General features: G+C 44.0%; 1 protein-coding gene across 1 annotated transcript in view; it reads left to right on the top strand.

The window, feature by feature from the left end:
* The window catches only part of NPTXR (neuronal pentraxin receptor), a 38,117-nt gene extending 24,989 nt beyond the window's left edge, over positions 1-13,128 (top strand). The window contains exons 2-5 of the mRNA XM_061639151.1: positions 1,539-1,755; positions 3,963-4,207; positions 9,448-9,627; positions 12,641-13,128. Coding sequence (XP_061495135.1) covers positions 1,539-1,755; positions 3,963-4,207; positions 9,448-9,627; positions 12,641-12,865 — 867 coding nt within the window. The 3' untranslated portion in view covers positions 12,866-13,128. The remainder of the gene's footprint in view (positions 1-1,538; positions 1,756-3,962; positions 4,208-9,447; positions 9,628-12,640) is intronic.
* The last annotated feature ends 1,515 nt before the right edge of the window (positions 13,129-14,643 follow it).

The raw sequence follows: 14,643 nt of genomic DNA, 5'->3' as shown, positions 1-14,643 counted from the left end.
TCCTTTTATTTTATCTCGGTCAGTCAGTGTATTCCCCTGTTGATTATCCAATATCCCTGCTCTTGTTTTAAATTTCCCTTTAATTTCTCTAATCTTTTGGAATAGGGCTCTTGTTCTTCCCATTTTGCTGTCCTCTTCTATTTCTATACAATAAGTATTGTAATAGTTCTTTGTCCCTGTGTACTATTTGCTGTATTATTGCACTTAGGGTTCTGACCGTGTTTCTATCTCCTTTTGCTTTTGCTTTCCTTCTTTCTTTAACCATTTTAAGAGTTTCATTAGTCATCCATTGAGGTCTTTCTCTCTTTTTAACAAGAGATATTGTCTTTTTGCATTCTTCCCTGATAATGTCTCTGACTTCAACCCATGGTTCTTCTGGTTCTCTATCAACTAAGTTTAAATCTCAAATCTGTTCCTTATTTGATCTTTATATTCTTCTGGGATGTTATTTAAATTGTATTTTGGCATTATGATTGCTTTGTTGTTCTTTAGCTTTACTCTGATTTTTGATATTACCAGTTCATGACCATACAACTCCCTTGTTACAACAGCTCCACTGGCTGCCAGTTTGTTTCCGGTCACAATTCAAAGTGCTGGTTTTGACCTATAAAGCCCTATACAGCCCAGGTCCAGGCTATTTGTCAGACCGTATCTACCTATATGAGCCTGCCCGGGCCCTGAGATCTTCAGGAGAGGCCCTTCTCTCAGTCCCAATACCCTCACAAGTGCGATTGGTGGGGACGCGAGATAGGGCCTTCTCGGTGGCTGCTCCTAGGTTCTGGAACTCCCTTCCTAGGGAGGCACGAATGGCCCCCTCCTTGCCATCCTTCCGTCGGCAAGTAAAGACTTTTTATTCTGACAGGCTTTTGGGATAAAAGTTGTTTAGGATTAGGCTTTACAAGGCTTGTTTTATTGTTTTATATTATTATTTGTATTATTTTAAATTGTTTTTAGATTTTTAAGTGCCTTTCACGGTGTTAAGGTTGTGCATAGTTTAATTGTATTTTAATTGTATGTTTTTCTATGTTTTTAACTACATGTAGTTCTATTTGTAAGCCGCCCTGAGTAAAGGGCAGGGTAAAAATAAAGTTTCAATTCAATTCAATCTGTACCACAGTCTGCTCCTGGTCATTTGCAGAAAGTATGGAACTTTTCCATCTTCTGCTACCAATTATATAATCAATTTGATTCCTATATTGACCATTTGGTGATGTCCACGTGTACAGTCGTCTTTTCGGTTGCTCAAATTTGATTGTATCCAGCCTGAAAACAGCAACCGTCTGGAAATGTCCAGAGAGCACAGCCCTGCTTTTCATGCGAGTTTATGCCAGGATTATTTTGTTTGTGTGTGTATGATGTTTCAGCAGTGATATTTTAAATGCCCATTTTCCTTTCCTCTTTCTTTCTTTCTTTCTTTCTTTCTTTCTTTCTTTCTTTCTTTCTTTCTTTCTTTCTTTCTTTCTTTCTTTCTTTCTTTCTTTCTTTTTTTCTTTCTTTCTTTCTTTCTTTCTTTCTTTCTTTCTTTCCCTTGAGTGTAGCAGGATGTCCCAGCTCGAATGAATGCTACTCCTGCTCCTGTGCCAGCCCAAGAAACAATCCATCACAAGATGGAGGAACTGGAGGAGCAGATCCTCTCCAAGATTTTAGCTCTGGAGAAAGAACGTTCATCTGTCACCAGTAACCATGACCTACAGCAGCAAGATGTGGAGAAGGAGCTGGACACCCTTCAAAACCGGGTCGCTGAGCTTGAACATGGTCAGTCCTCCTGTAAAGGAAAAGCCATAACTACTTGATTAGAGAGTGTGTGAGAGAGAGTGAGTGGTAGGCAGGCCTAAGGTTTATATTTATAACATTATTTTTATTTCCTTACCTGAAAAATGTGTGTTTCAGGGGGGGGTGGAAAGAGTGTGTGTGTGTGTGTGTGGGAGAGAGAGAGAGAGAGAGAGAGAGAGAGAGAACATAGTCACTGTACATGATGTGTGAGGCACCAACACTATGCCCTGTCAGCTCCGAAGGCACTGCCACTCTCACTGGGGCCAGGGTGGTGGCAAGGATAGGGGAGTACTACTAGGTTGGTGCACATTGCTGAAGCAGTGGTGGCGGCCCATCTCATGCACCACAACTGTCTGTGTGTGGTAGAGAAAGAGATTTGGAGTGGAGAGGTGAGCATCAGAAGAATAATCTCAATTTGAGCAGCATGAGTCCATTAAGAACCTAAGAGGCTGCCTTACACTGAGTCAGACCACTGGTCCATTTAGTTCAGTTATTGTCTATGCTGAGTGGTAGCAGCTCTCTAGGGTTTCAGGCAGGGTTCACTCCCAGACCTACTAGGAGATGCCAGGAATTTAATTTGGGACCTTCTCCATGCAAGGCAGATACTCTACCACTGAGCTATGGCCCGTCCCCGTATTATTATTTTCTGAAACAGGATGTAGGTCAACACAAATGGAGGGAGCTGTTGTGCAATCCTGTACATGTCTACTCAGAAACAAGCCACATTGAGTTCACAGGACTTACACCCACCCAGGGAGCACCTGTGTGAGTACAGGATTGCAGCCTTAATCTGCACCGTGTTCTGCTGTGATAACAGAGCAGGGCACCCTCTGGAGTGCTCTAGCAAGTAGGGGCAATTTCTTCATCATAGAGAAAGGTGTGTGCATACTGACTCATATGATTCAGATCAGATCACATTTTACATGGAAACAAGTTGTGTTGGCGCTAGGCATGTAGTGGAGGGGGGATGCCACAGCACTGTGCCCCTCCAGAGACACACAGCATGGTTTGGTTCCTCGCTTTGTAGCTGTAGACTATTCGTCTGTCCTCTCTGATCAAGCAGAGCAGCTGGTGTTCCTGAGCTTGGTTCCACCTCCATTTACTATCACAACTTTCCCCTCCCTGTTGCCTTGCATGAATCTGCTGATTCCTGGAATCTGCGCAGTGTAAAAGGTGCCTGCTTGGCCTGGTGCTGCTAATATTGCTGCTTCCAGAGCTGGCTGGATCCATCTCAAGGAGTAACATGATCTGTCTGTCAGAATGATCCATCCGATTACTCAGAAATAAGTCCCACTAGTTTGAGACTGTGGCTTGGCCAGAGGATGTGGGATTTTATCTTCTTTTGTAATGCTCCTGTAATATTAAAATGTATGAATGAATTCTGTTTTCCCTTCTATTTATTGAAATGCTGGTTAGGTGGATAATTTATGGGGAAATTGCTGAATGGATAGGGGATTTTTTGCAGTGGGTTGGTTGATTTCAATAGTGGTGTGTGAGGGGGCAAAGCAGCAGTACTGCCCTCCCAGCATTGGTGGGTGCTGCTGCTCACTGGGATGGGGTAGGCCAAGGAAGGAGGACCTCTGGGTTCTGATGCAGCCAACCCAACACTCCCCTGGGCTCATTGCCACTTTGCCCCACAGCATCACATGTAAGGCCTTGTGCATCCTGTAAGAAGAGCTGTGCTGGAGAAGACTAAAGTTCCATCTAGTCCAGCATCTTGCTTGCCATGGTAGCCATCCAAATCCCTCTCTGGGAAGTCTAAAAGCAGAGCTTGAAGACAATGTACCTCCTACACTGTTGCTCCCTAGCAAGTGTTATCCAGTGACATACCAGGAAGGATGGATAGCTATCACAATATAAGTAGCAGCCATTAGTAAACTTATCTTCCATGATTTTGCTGAATCCCTTTATAAATATATATAAGGAATGTTCATGCTGTGTATTGTTTAATATGTTTAATTACATTTTATTGTATTATTGTATAATTGTATAATTATAAATCACTTTGGGATATATATATATCACCCCAGTTTAGTAACTCCTTTGCTTGAAACAACTGTCTGGCATTTATTTCAGCAGTGGTGGCATTGTGTAGGATAGACAAAGTCTGACTGAATTTCTGGAGTCTTTGGTTTTCTATTCTCTCCCTGTATTCTTTCTTGACCCCCATTTCTCTTTTATGCACACAGAAACAACAGCCTTCAACCATCCAGGAGCGTTCAAAGTTGCTATACCCGTACGAAATAACTACATGTATGCCCGGATGAAGAAGAGCTTGCCTGAGCTTTATGCTTTCACAGTCTGCATGTGGCTGAAAGCCAAGGGTCCAGCAGGGGTGGGCACCCCTTTCTCCTACTCAGTACCTGGAGAAGCCAATGAGCTTGTATTGCTGGAGTGGGGAAATAATCCTATGGAGCTGATAATTAATGACAAGGTAAGGAAGGAAGACTTTGGCATGGACATCTGTAAGACATACATACTAACTTTCCTTATGTTGAGAATACTGAAGACCTTCCTCTTTCAACAAGCCTTTTAAGTAGAGACCTTACCCCAGTCTGCATCTGTGTTGGAATTGCTTTTTAAGGTGTTTTTTAATGCTGTTTCTTTTAAATATGTTTTTTACAGGTTTTGTTTTAATATGTTTTTAAGGAAGTTTTGTTTAAATATGTTTAGAGTTTTTGTTTTTAAGATGTTTTAGAGTGCTGTTAGTGTCTTTGTTTGCTGCCGTGGGCTCCTTCTGGGAGGAAGGGTGGGATATAAATTTAATAAATAAATAAATAAATAATACACTCCACTCGGTTAGGAAAACTGATATCAGCTAGGAAAAAAGGATATACATAAGTCACTTGTCATTAATGAAACATACATGTGCCCACTGTTGCTTCTTGCCCACTGCCCAACAACCTCCTTAAAAGGAAGTGGAAGGGAATGGACTCAAATCAAAGATTCCACTTGACAACTGCTTTCAGAATCCCAGGTTCAGGTCTCTAACACACAGCCAAGATTGTGGGAAGAGGGAATGGCAGGTACATTTTCCCCAAGACAGCGTCACAATGAGCATGAAACACTTACGATGTAGTCACCACAGCCAATGCTGGTCCTGCACTGTTCCCTGTCAGCAGTGTTGATCATGGACCAGCATAGGTTGATGCATCCCATTGTGTCAGAGCTGGATCTGAACTATTTCCAAATGTCAAGTGAAATGCCAGGATGCTGCGGTGCACTGTGGGTGATGGATTTCCTTTCCAGGAATATCTTCCCCTGCTCGCCTGATGCTTCTCTTCTAACTCCCAAGTTACATCCATCAAATATATGCAGTCCTCAAAAGTGGCACATCATATATACTCTGTGTGTCTTATGGGAAATGTGCTTAAAGAAGTAAGAATTGTAGGAGAGAGAGAAATGAGATAATTTGCCGTGATGGTAAGGGCTGGGAATGCTGAAACAAGGTGCCACCTGGTTGCTGAAAGTAGAGCCCTCTAGATGAAACATTGGACGTTTCATTTTATCCACTTTTCCACTTCTTTTCCTTTTTCTCTGCTGCCTCATTTCATCCCTCTCTTCCTACTCATAATTTATTACCCCCCCCTCTTCCTGTTTCCTTAAAAAAGGCATTCAGAAGGAAGAAAAAACAGCACTAAAATTCTGTTCCTCAGAAATGTTTGTGTATTTTAGCTTTGTTTTCTCAGACAAAGCAAAGGAAGAGAATTCTGGGGGATGAATCTGGGTTTCCTTTCTAAATGTCAGGTGACGTTCAGAGGTCCTAGACTGCATCGTGGGCAGCCTTGCATTATCCTTTTTCTGGACTGAACTCCACATGATAACAACAGGCCATCGTCTTTAAATACAGGTCTAGCCCAATCATTTAGAAAGGGGGGTGGGATCTGAAGAGCAAAAGAGCTACATGGGCAAGGAGGGTGCTAAACCTTCCCTCTACCTACACAGCTTACCTCCTTACAGTTTGTCCTCTGATAATACTTTTCTCTGATCCTAAAAGTGAGTCTGGCTGGGGTGGGTGGGAATATCTAGGGGAGGGACTACTGGGGTGTAGATACCAGGTGAGGGGAGAGTTTGAACCCTCCATCCACATGTTTTACTCTTAAAATCAGTCGCATACCCCCCCAACACCAATCAATCCTAATGTACATACAGGATTGGGCAACCTCCAACTGAAAGAGATGACATTGCCATTGTCATGTCTACTTTTGCTTGTAAGCCATGTGTCTGTCAACAATACCTTCTGCTAGCCTTCTTTCCAGACCACAACTACAGAAGTGTATGCTGTATTCTGTATCAGTGCTTTGAGTTGAGTCAACTGTAAAATGCACCTGGGAAAATATGATGAGTGAGATGGACAGGGAAGAAACAATCTAGAGCAAATACAACCAAGCTTTTTTTTTTTTAATGCATTCTCAATTGAAATGACATACATTTAACCCAATAAAGGGGGCTGTTGCCCCTAAAAGCTTATGCCAAAATAAATCTGTTAGGGCCCCTCCAGACATCTTTTGTATTGTGCATTCATGGTGCATTCATGATGCTTTTTTTTAAAAAAATGTTTTTAAAGATGTTTTGTTTTAATGCATTTTAAAGTCTGTTTTTATGATGTTTTAAAGTGTTTTTAGCGCTTGTTTGCCACCCTGGGCTCCTGCCAGGAGGAAGGGCAGGATATAAATCAAATAATAAATACATAAATAAATATCAGGGCAGTCATACACGATCCAATCCCACTTTCAATACTGTTCAATCCTGCAAAAGTTTTGGACTGGTCACACTGCTTCATTTCCAGTCAGTACATATCCAATAATTTCCTGCTACAAACCCATAATTTTTATGACACAAATGTTCTGGTTTATTTTTTGTTCTGCGTTTGTTGCACCAGAGCCCCTCCAGATAGCAATAACGTGGTAGCACTGGAGAAGCATCACACAACAAACAAAAGCAGAATAAACCCACCACTAACGCACTATCCTTGTGTCAAGGAACATGTTGCAGAATAAATGTAAATGTACTGCCTTCAAGTCGATTCCGACTTATGGCGACCCTATGAATAGGGTTGTCATGAGGTTGAGAGACAGTGACTGGCCCAAGGTCACCCAGTGAGCTTCATGGCTATGTGGGGATTCGAACCCTGGCCTCCCAAGTCGTAGTCCAACACCTTAACCACTACACCCACAATAAAACACCAGCCTGGAGGGGCCCGTAGTCTTTAACAAGATTCTTTATCGTTTAAGTCTCACTGTATGTTCTTCCAAAAGCCATTTTCTCTTGACCCTGTTAGGCCATTGACTCAACTTGCCCAGTGCAGACTGTTCTAACTACCAGCAGCTCCCCAAGGTTTCAGGCAGAAGTCTTTCCCAGTTCTTTAGCTGTTGATGCTAACCTGGAACCTTTTGCAGCACTTCAACCAGCCTTTTAAGTAGAGACCCTGTCCCAGTCTGCATCTGTATTGGCATTGTTTTTAAAGACGCTTTAAAAATGTTTTGTTTTTAAGATGTTTTTTAGTGCTTTATCGTCTGTTTGCCACCTTGGATTACCTTAGGGAGGAAGGGTGGAATATTATACATTTCTCTCTCTTCCCCACACAATTTCCACCCAGAAATGATGCTCCTGATACTAGATATAGTCATTTGTAGCATGCCATTCTCTCTGTGTGTCCTGCTTCTTATCTTTATCACTGGCATTCACAGCAGGGGTGAGAAACCTTTTCCAGCTCAAGGGCTGCATTCCCTTGCGGTAGGTTGATCCAAAGGCAAAAGTGGATGGTGCAACGGATGTGGCTCTCACCTTTGTACCACATACACCAGAGGGTTTATACATACACATTTCCCCATCCAAATAAGCAAGATGCATCATCACAGTTCAAAGATACATTAATAATAATAATAATATTTAATTTGTTTGTCGCCTATCTGGCAATTAGCCACTCTAGGCGACGTACATTAAAAGAGATAAAATACAATAACAGATGTAATCACATTAATAACAATAGGTAAAATACTGGACAGTCATCAATACATATAAAAGCAATTATAATAACAACATACAATAAATGACAGAATCATGGTGATTTACCCAATGACCTCAAAGGCTTGCTGGAATAGCCACGTCTTCAGGGCCTTGCGGAATACATCTAGGGAAGGGGCATGTCGAAGATCATATGGGAGGAAGTTCCAGAGAGTGGGGGCCACCACAGAAAAGGCCTTCTCCCTAGTACCCACCAACCTAGCTGTTTTGGTTGGAGGGATTGAGAGAAGGCCTTGTGTGGCTGATCTAGTTGGGCAGCATAATTGGTGGCGGTGGAGGCGCTCTTTCAGGTAAGCTGGGCCGAAACCATACAGGGTTTTAAAGGTTAAAACCAACACCTTGAATCGGGCCCGGAAAACAACCGGCAGCCAGTGTAGGTCAAACAACACTGGCGTGATGTGATCCCGTCGGTGGCTGTTGGTAAGTAAGCGCGCCGCCGCATTCTGTATAAGCTGTAATTTCTGGGTCGTTTTCAAGGGTAACCCCACGTAGAGCGCATTACAGTAGTCCAATCGAGAGGTGACCAGGGCATGCACCACGAGCGGGAGCTGTTGAACAGGGAGGTAGGGTTGCAGCCTACGTATAAGGTGTAATTGATACCAAGCTGCCCGGCTCACAGCCGAAATCTGAGCCTCCATGGACAGCTTGGAATCAAGAACAACCCCGAGTCAACATCTCCTAACCCTCCCTTGTCTCCCACAAGTAGTACCTCGGTCTTATCAGGGTTCAACTTCAACCTGTTCCTGCCCATCCATCCACTCACGGATTCCAGGCACTTGGACATGGTCTCCACAGCCCTCTCTGGTGAAGATTTAAATGAGAGATAGAGCTGAGTGTCATCCGCATATCTCCTGATGATCTCTCCCAGCGGCTTTACATAGATGTTAAATAGCATGGGAGAGAGGATAGAACCCTGTGGCACACCACAATTGAGAGGCCAAGGGTCTGAAACCTCGTCACCCAATGCTACCTGTTGGCGCCTATCAGAGAGAAAGGACTGGAACCACTGTAAAACCGTGCCTCCCAATCCCAAACTCTCCAGGCGATCTAAAAGGATACCGTGGTCGACGGTATCAAAAGCCGCTGAGAGATCCAGGAGGACAAGGAAGGTGAATTCTCCCCTATCCAGTGCCCTCCTCATATCATCTACCAGAGCGACCAAGGCTGTTTCAGTTCCATGTCCAGTCCTGAAACCTGATTGGTATGGATCTAGATAATCCGTTTCATCCAAGTGTGTCTGCAACTGATTTGCCACCACTCTCTCAATGACCTTGCCCAAGAATGGTAAGTTTGAAATTGGGCGGAAGTTATTTAAAATTTGGCGGAAGTTATTTAAAATCTGGGGATCCAAGGAGGACTTCTTTAAGATGAAAACAGTACTCAAGGAGGACTCAGACCAGGACTGAGTAGGGGCATGGCCTAGCGAGAGTCGTAAGGCCCTGAGAGAGAGGCTTGGGGGGCTGCATTTTTTCCCCAGGCCTGAGGTTCCTGACTCCTGTTCTACAGCCAATGGGAGAGGACTATAATGGGCACCTGGTCAGTGGTGGTGATGGTGATGCCAGCAACAGACAAAAAAAATCAGTGGTAGACCCTCCTCAAATCTACTTGTACTGTACATTTTAAGGCACTGTTCTGTTTTGTTGTAAGGTGGCTCAGCTGCCCATGAGTCTAAAGGCTGGGACCTGGCACCACATCTGCATTACCTGGATCACACGGGATGGCATATGGTCAGCATATCAAGATGGTGAGGAGCGTGGGGCCAGTGATAACCTGGCATCCTGGCATCCAATCAGACCTCACGGGGTGATCATCTTGGGCCAGGAACAGGTGGGTCCAATCCCTGCATTGTCTTTGATATCATTAACCTGAACATCTGTCAAGAACCTTCCCAGCCCTTGGGATCAAAGGAACAGAATTTGACAGCATGAGTGTAAGAGTGGCCATGCCACATGTGTCATCCTTAAAACCTATGGCCACACAGGGATTCTGGTTTGGATTTGGAGTCGGTATTAAACAGACCTGTGGTGCCCAAAAGGATGCCTACACAGAAAATTCCACACGGCAGTTTATTGCGAAGTTGGTGCTGTTCATACATGCAAGTTTTGTGCAGCATCCACATGATGTCATCCTCATCAGAATGAAATCCCATGTCCTCCCTACCCCCCATTTAATCCAGACAGGGCTGTTGCCAGGGATGACTGTGCCCTTGGGCACCAGCCTGCTCTGGGCCCATAGCGCTATAGCCCAACACCCCCCATATAGGCAGTGCAGGGTTAATAACCCTGCCCGCATGCCCCACCTACCCCTTGTGTTGTATGAATGAACTGTGCGCATAGCATGCATGCTGCCATCAACCAAGATGGTGGCAGGGGCATCAGCCCCTTAGGGAAGCCCCCATTGCCATCTTGGCTGATGGCAGATAGGCATGCATGCACAGTGCACATAGCATTCACACTGACAAGAGAGGTAGGTGGGGCATGCAGGCAGGCTTATTGAAGCTTGTGCTGTCTGTATTGGGGGGATGCCTGGGAGCTCCCTCTCTGCAATCCGTGGCAGTGTCGAGTGGCAGGACCCAACACTGCTGTGGATCGTGGAATGAAACTGCCACCCTCCCACCCTAAGGAGCCCCTCTGGGTCGCAGGGGCCTTCAGCCAAGGCCCAACCTGGCAACCTTCTGGCGCCGGCCTTGAATCCAGATGTACTATTTCCACTTATTGGATTTTTCATGGAAATAGTAAATCCAGATTAAATGGGAAACAAATGTAGGATGGCATTTTCATGAGGACAGTGTTGTATGGACACTATGCAAGAATAGTGCTGAGTCCACAATAAACTGCTGTACAGAAGCACCCATGATTTTGCATTTTTATCCAGACACTGGACAGGCGGAAAGCAGTAACTAGCCAGCGTGGGGAGGAGAGAGCCATGCTGTTTCGCAGCTTGCTACACCATATTGCTGAGGAAAGACTAGAATGACACAGAGCCCTGAACCCATTGAAACCAACTGAAACAAAGCTGTCACTTGCAGAGCAGAATTACGGTGTGGCATGGGCCATAGCCCAGTGGCAGAGCACATGTTTGGCACATGGAAAGTCTCCAGTTAAAAGGATTGCAAGTAGCCAGGGTGAGCAAGATCTCTCCCTGGAGAGTCACTGCCAGTCTGAGTAGATAATACCAGGTTATAGAGCAAAGGCCTGTTTTAGGATAAGGCAGCTTTATATATGGATAAGAGAGCTATATTCTTCTCTCTCTATGGTGCTCTGCCTATTTGCCAGGCATTGGTTGCCCCATATATTTTGAAGCATTTAATTTGCGATGGCTTCATTGTAATGTGGCCTCTTGCTAGAGCTCCATTTGTTATGTGCCCGGCATCTGCCAGTGTTGCCTCTTCTATATAACTATCAAAGGTTCTACACAGCTATGATCCACAGCGACATTAAGGTCACTCTGACGGTAGGCCTGCATTGGCCACCTCCCTTTCCCCATTTGCATGAGTCACTTTCATCAACCCAGGAGGAGAACAAGCATGGCTGGCCAAGGTCTTCACCTTGCTTGCTTTGTTTTATTTACATTTGCCTCCTCCACCTTTGAGTTAAATACCTCCCATTCCATCATTATGGATTGCTCTCATAGATTTGAGCTGAGCAGAAGCGGAGTTATTTAGCAAGGCAATTTGTCCTCTGTCACTTGGGATGGATGAATTGGGCAGTTCTCATTTCTCTCTGTTTCTCATTACTCCTGTCTTAAATTCAGTTCACCACATTCCCACATTGACTTGCCATGGGTTGGTTGGTTGGTTTTAGAAAACCCTCATGAAAATTCATCAGCGTTTGAGTGTGTGTTTCTGCTAATAATATGAACATTTTTGCAAGCAATTTTTCCTAACACAATGCATTTTTATTAACATGTGCATTTTTGTGCACATCTTCTCTTAATATACATATTCTTGTACACAATTTTTTGGTTAGAGATCTGCATCACAAAATTTGGAGAAGTGTGAGTTTCAAAGAATTGCTGTGTTTCAATTCTCAAATCGTTTTGTCTGTCACATAATCTCAGAATTCTGTTCCTACTGTTCCTTAAAGACAGGGAAATCTGTGACTCCTTCATGTTCTCCCTAGAAAGTACACTCTAAGGCAGGTGTGGCAATACTTTGGCCCTCCAGATGTTGCTGAACTACAGCTTCCATCATCCCTTATCATTGGCCATGCTGACTGAGGCTGATGGGAGTTGTAGTTCAGCAACACCTGGAGGGTCAAAGTTTCATGGCTCCAATGTCAGTGGGGCAGTGAATCTGCTCCAGTAGTCCAAACTTTCAAAGATTTGTCCAAGGTGCTGATGCTGAAAAATGAAATGGACTGCCTTCAAGTCGATTCTGACTTATGGCAACCCTATGAATAGGGTTTTCATGGTAAGCAGTATTCAGAGGTGGTTTACCATTGCCTTCCTCTGAGGCTGAGAGGCAGTGACTGGCCCAAGGTCACCCAGTGAGCTTCATGGCTGTGTGGGGATTCGAACCCTGGTCTCCCAGATCGTAGTCCAACACTCAAACCACTAAACCTTTCCCAAAATAAGTTCAATGCCTTGTACAGCTCCTTGAAAGTTCAAGCTTAAACCCAGAGCGGATTCACTGCCATACAGACATTAGAGCCACCAGTCTCCACTAAAGAATAAGATAATGGCCACATTCAGTTACTTAATTTTATTATACTCTCTCTCTCTCTCCCTCTCATATTTCTCTTCAATTTCCCATATTTATTCCTTTCTGTCTTCTTTCCACTTCATTGCCTTTGTTTGTCTGCTCTAATGTCTACAATTTTTCTCCAATGTGATGTCACAGGATGCATTGGGTGGAAGATTTGATGCCACTCAGGCCTTCGTTGGTGAAATTTCTCAGTTCAACCTGTGGAATCACGTCCTGACACCAGCACAGATCATGGGCTTGGCCAACTGCACCAGCCACCTGCAAGGCAACATCATCCACTGGGACGAGAAACTGGTAGAGGTCCACGGAGGGGCAGCCAAATGGAGCTTTGAAATCTGTGAGGAGCGGATGAAGGCATGAGAGGACCTTGTCCAAAGGAAAAGGAGCATGAAAGCTACTTCCCTTCTGTTAGCCTACGTAAGGAATGAGGCAGCACAAGATCCTTTTCTCCAAACAGATACATCTTGGGATCTGGGGAGATCTGCGTGTGTGAGTGTGTGCATGTGTGCAAGGGACAAGGAAACCTTCTGAACTTAAAAGAAAATTGTGACACTGTGTTTTTTCTTGTTTCAGTAAAACTCTTTCTGATTCATACTGTGAGTAGCAAGGCCCTCCACCAAGAAGCCTAGGGTGATTAGGAGGTTGTAGCCATATCTGAACAACAGTGTGATAAAGGCCAGGAGTTGAGGTTCTGGGTGGGAAACCATTGGTGGAACTGGTATCACCAACATTTGTCTTCTCCCCGCCCTCACACATTTTGCTAGTACCATCAGTGATGTGATATGGACACAGAGTGGGATTGTGAAGGCTTTAAAACTTGCACAGTGGCAGCATTTGCCCATGATAAGCCATTGTTAGTTAAGGAATACACAAGCCAATATTCCTCTAGTTTCTGCATGCAACCACCAAGAATGTCCCACTGACTTTTCTACCTTCTAGCCTCTGTTCCATAGCCTTCCCTACTAAGGTAACCCTTCACCTGTAGGCAGTAATGCCAACAGATTTCTTAATTCCACTAAGGCTTAAATTCTAGGTTCAGGTTATCTTCTCCTTACAATGATCCAATATTCCACCCCAGATATAATTTCACCAGTAAGCCATTTGATTGCTGTGCGATTTGCACAGTTCTGTTCATCGTAATGAGATATAAGATTCCAAATCCCTTTATTAGATTTTTTTAAAGAATCCAGTAGTTTATACAGTATCAGCTTTTAAAGAGGGAAGTAGAAGTGGCAATCACAAAATTCTAACTTTCCTGCTTAACCCTTTATGTACCATGTTCTTCCCATCCCTTTCCGTCCTCTAAAGGCTGATTCATACATGCATGTTCCTTTACTTGATGTCTTGTCACTTGATTATGATATCACTTGATGACTTGCAGCTGATCATGTGAACTGCTTCCATTCAAAAAGTGTTGTCTTGTAAGAGATGTGATATGAAAGTCTCGTTGTCATATTTGATTTGTGATTATTTTTTCACCCATGCAAGCCACAATTTGGCAATGCAATCATTAAATGATGGGCTTGCATGCATGCATGAGCTCTAACTCTACAGACCTTCTTTATCTCTTTACAACACAAAATCATATGATCAGATCAACTCTCCTGTTGCTGACTCCTGGCAGGTTCCAACAGTTTCAAGTCTGCTGGGAAATGATGACAGCAGGGACAGCAAATAGGTCATAACTGGATCAGTTCTTGATAATCTGATATCCCTGTTCAAGAAAGGAACAAGAAAGGCAGGCACCTGTTGATACCTTTGGGTAGGTGTCCAAACTTCTGACCAACTCTGCAAATGGCAGGAAATCACAATAGTGATGGCAAAAATTAGTCCTTTCCCTAATGCATACCAGATCTTAAAGTGTGACTTTTCTTCTATTGCATGATCTTACCTCATAAATTCACAGCTGAGCTTTCAGGTAGTGCCACTCGGGGTGACAACTCTCCCTCATAGTTCAAGCATAGGTTAGACAGCCATCTGTGGGAGATGCTCTAGCTTAGGATTTCCTGCACTGAGGAAGGGTTTTGACTAGATCAAGACTGCTTAAACTGTAACCCTCAGCCTAATTTCAAAAGCCCTTTGCAAACAATCAGTTCAGGTCTCTGGTAAGAGTGATATGGCCCTCTTTTGGAAGCTCA

Source organism: Rhineura floridana, chromosome 8 (genome assembly GCF_030035675.1).
Source record: "Rhineura floridana isolate rRhiFlo1 chromosome 8, rRhiFlo1.hap2, whole genome shotgun sequence".
Classification (NCBI taxonomy): Eukaryota; Metazoa; Chordata; class Lepidosauria; order Squamata; family Rhineuridae; genus Rhineura; species Rhineura floridana.
This window is presented reverse-complemented; position numbering and strand designations above follow the sequence as displayed.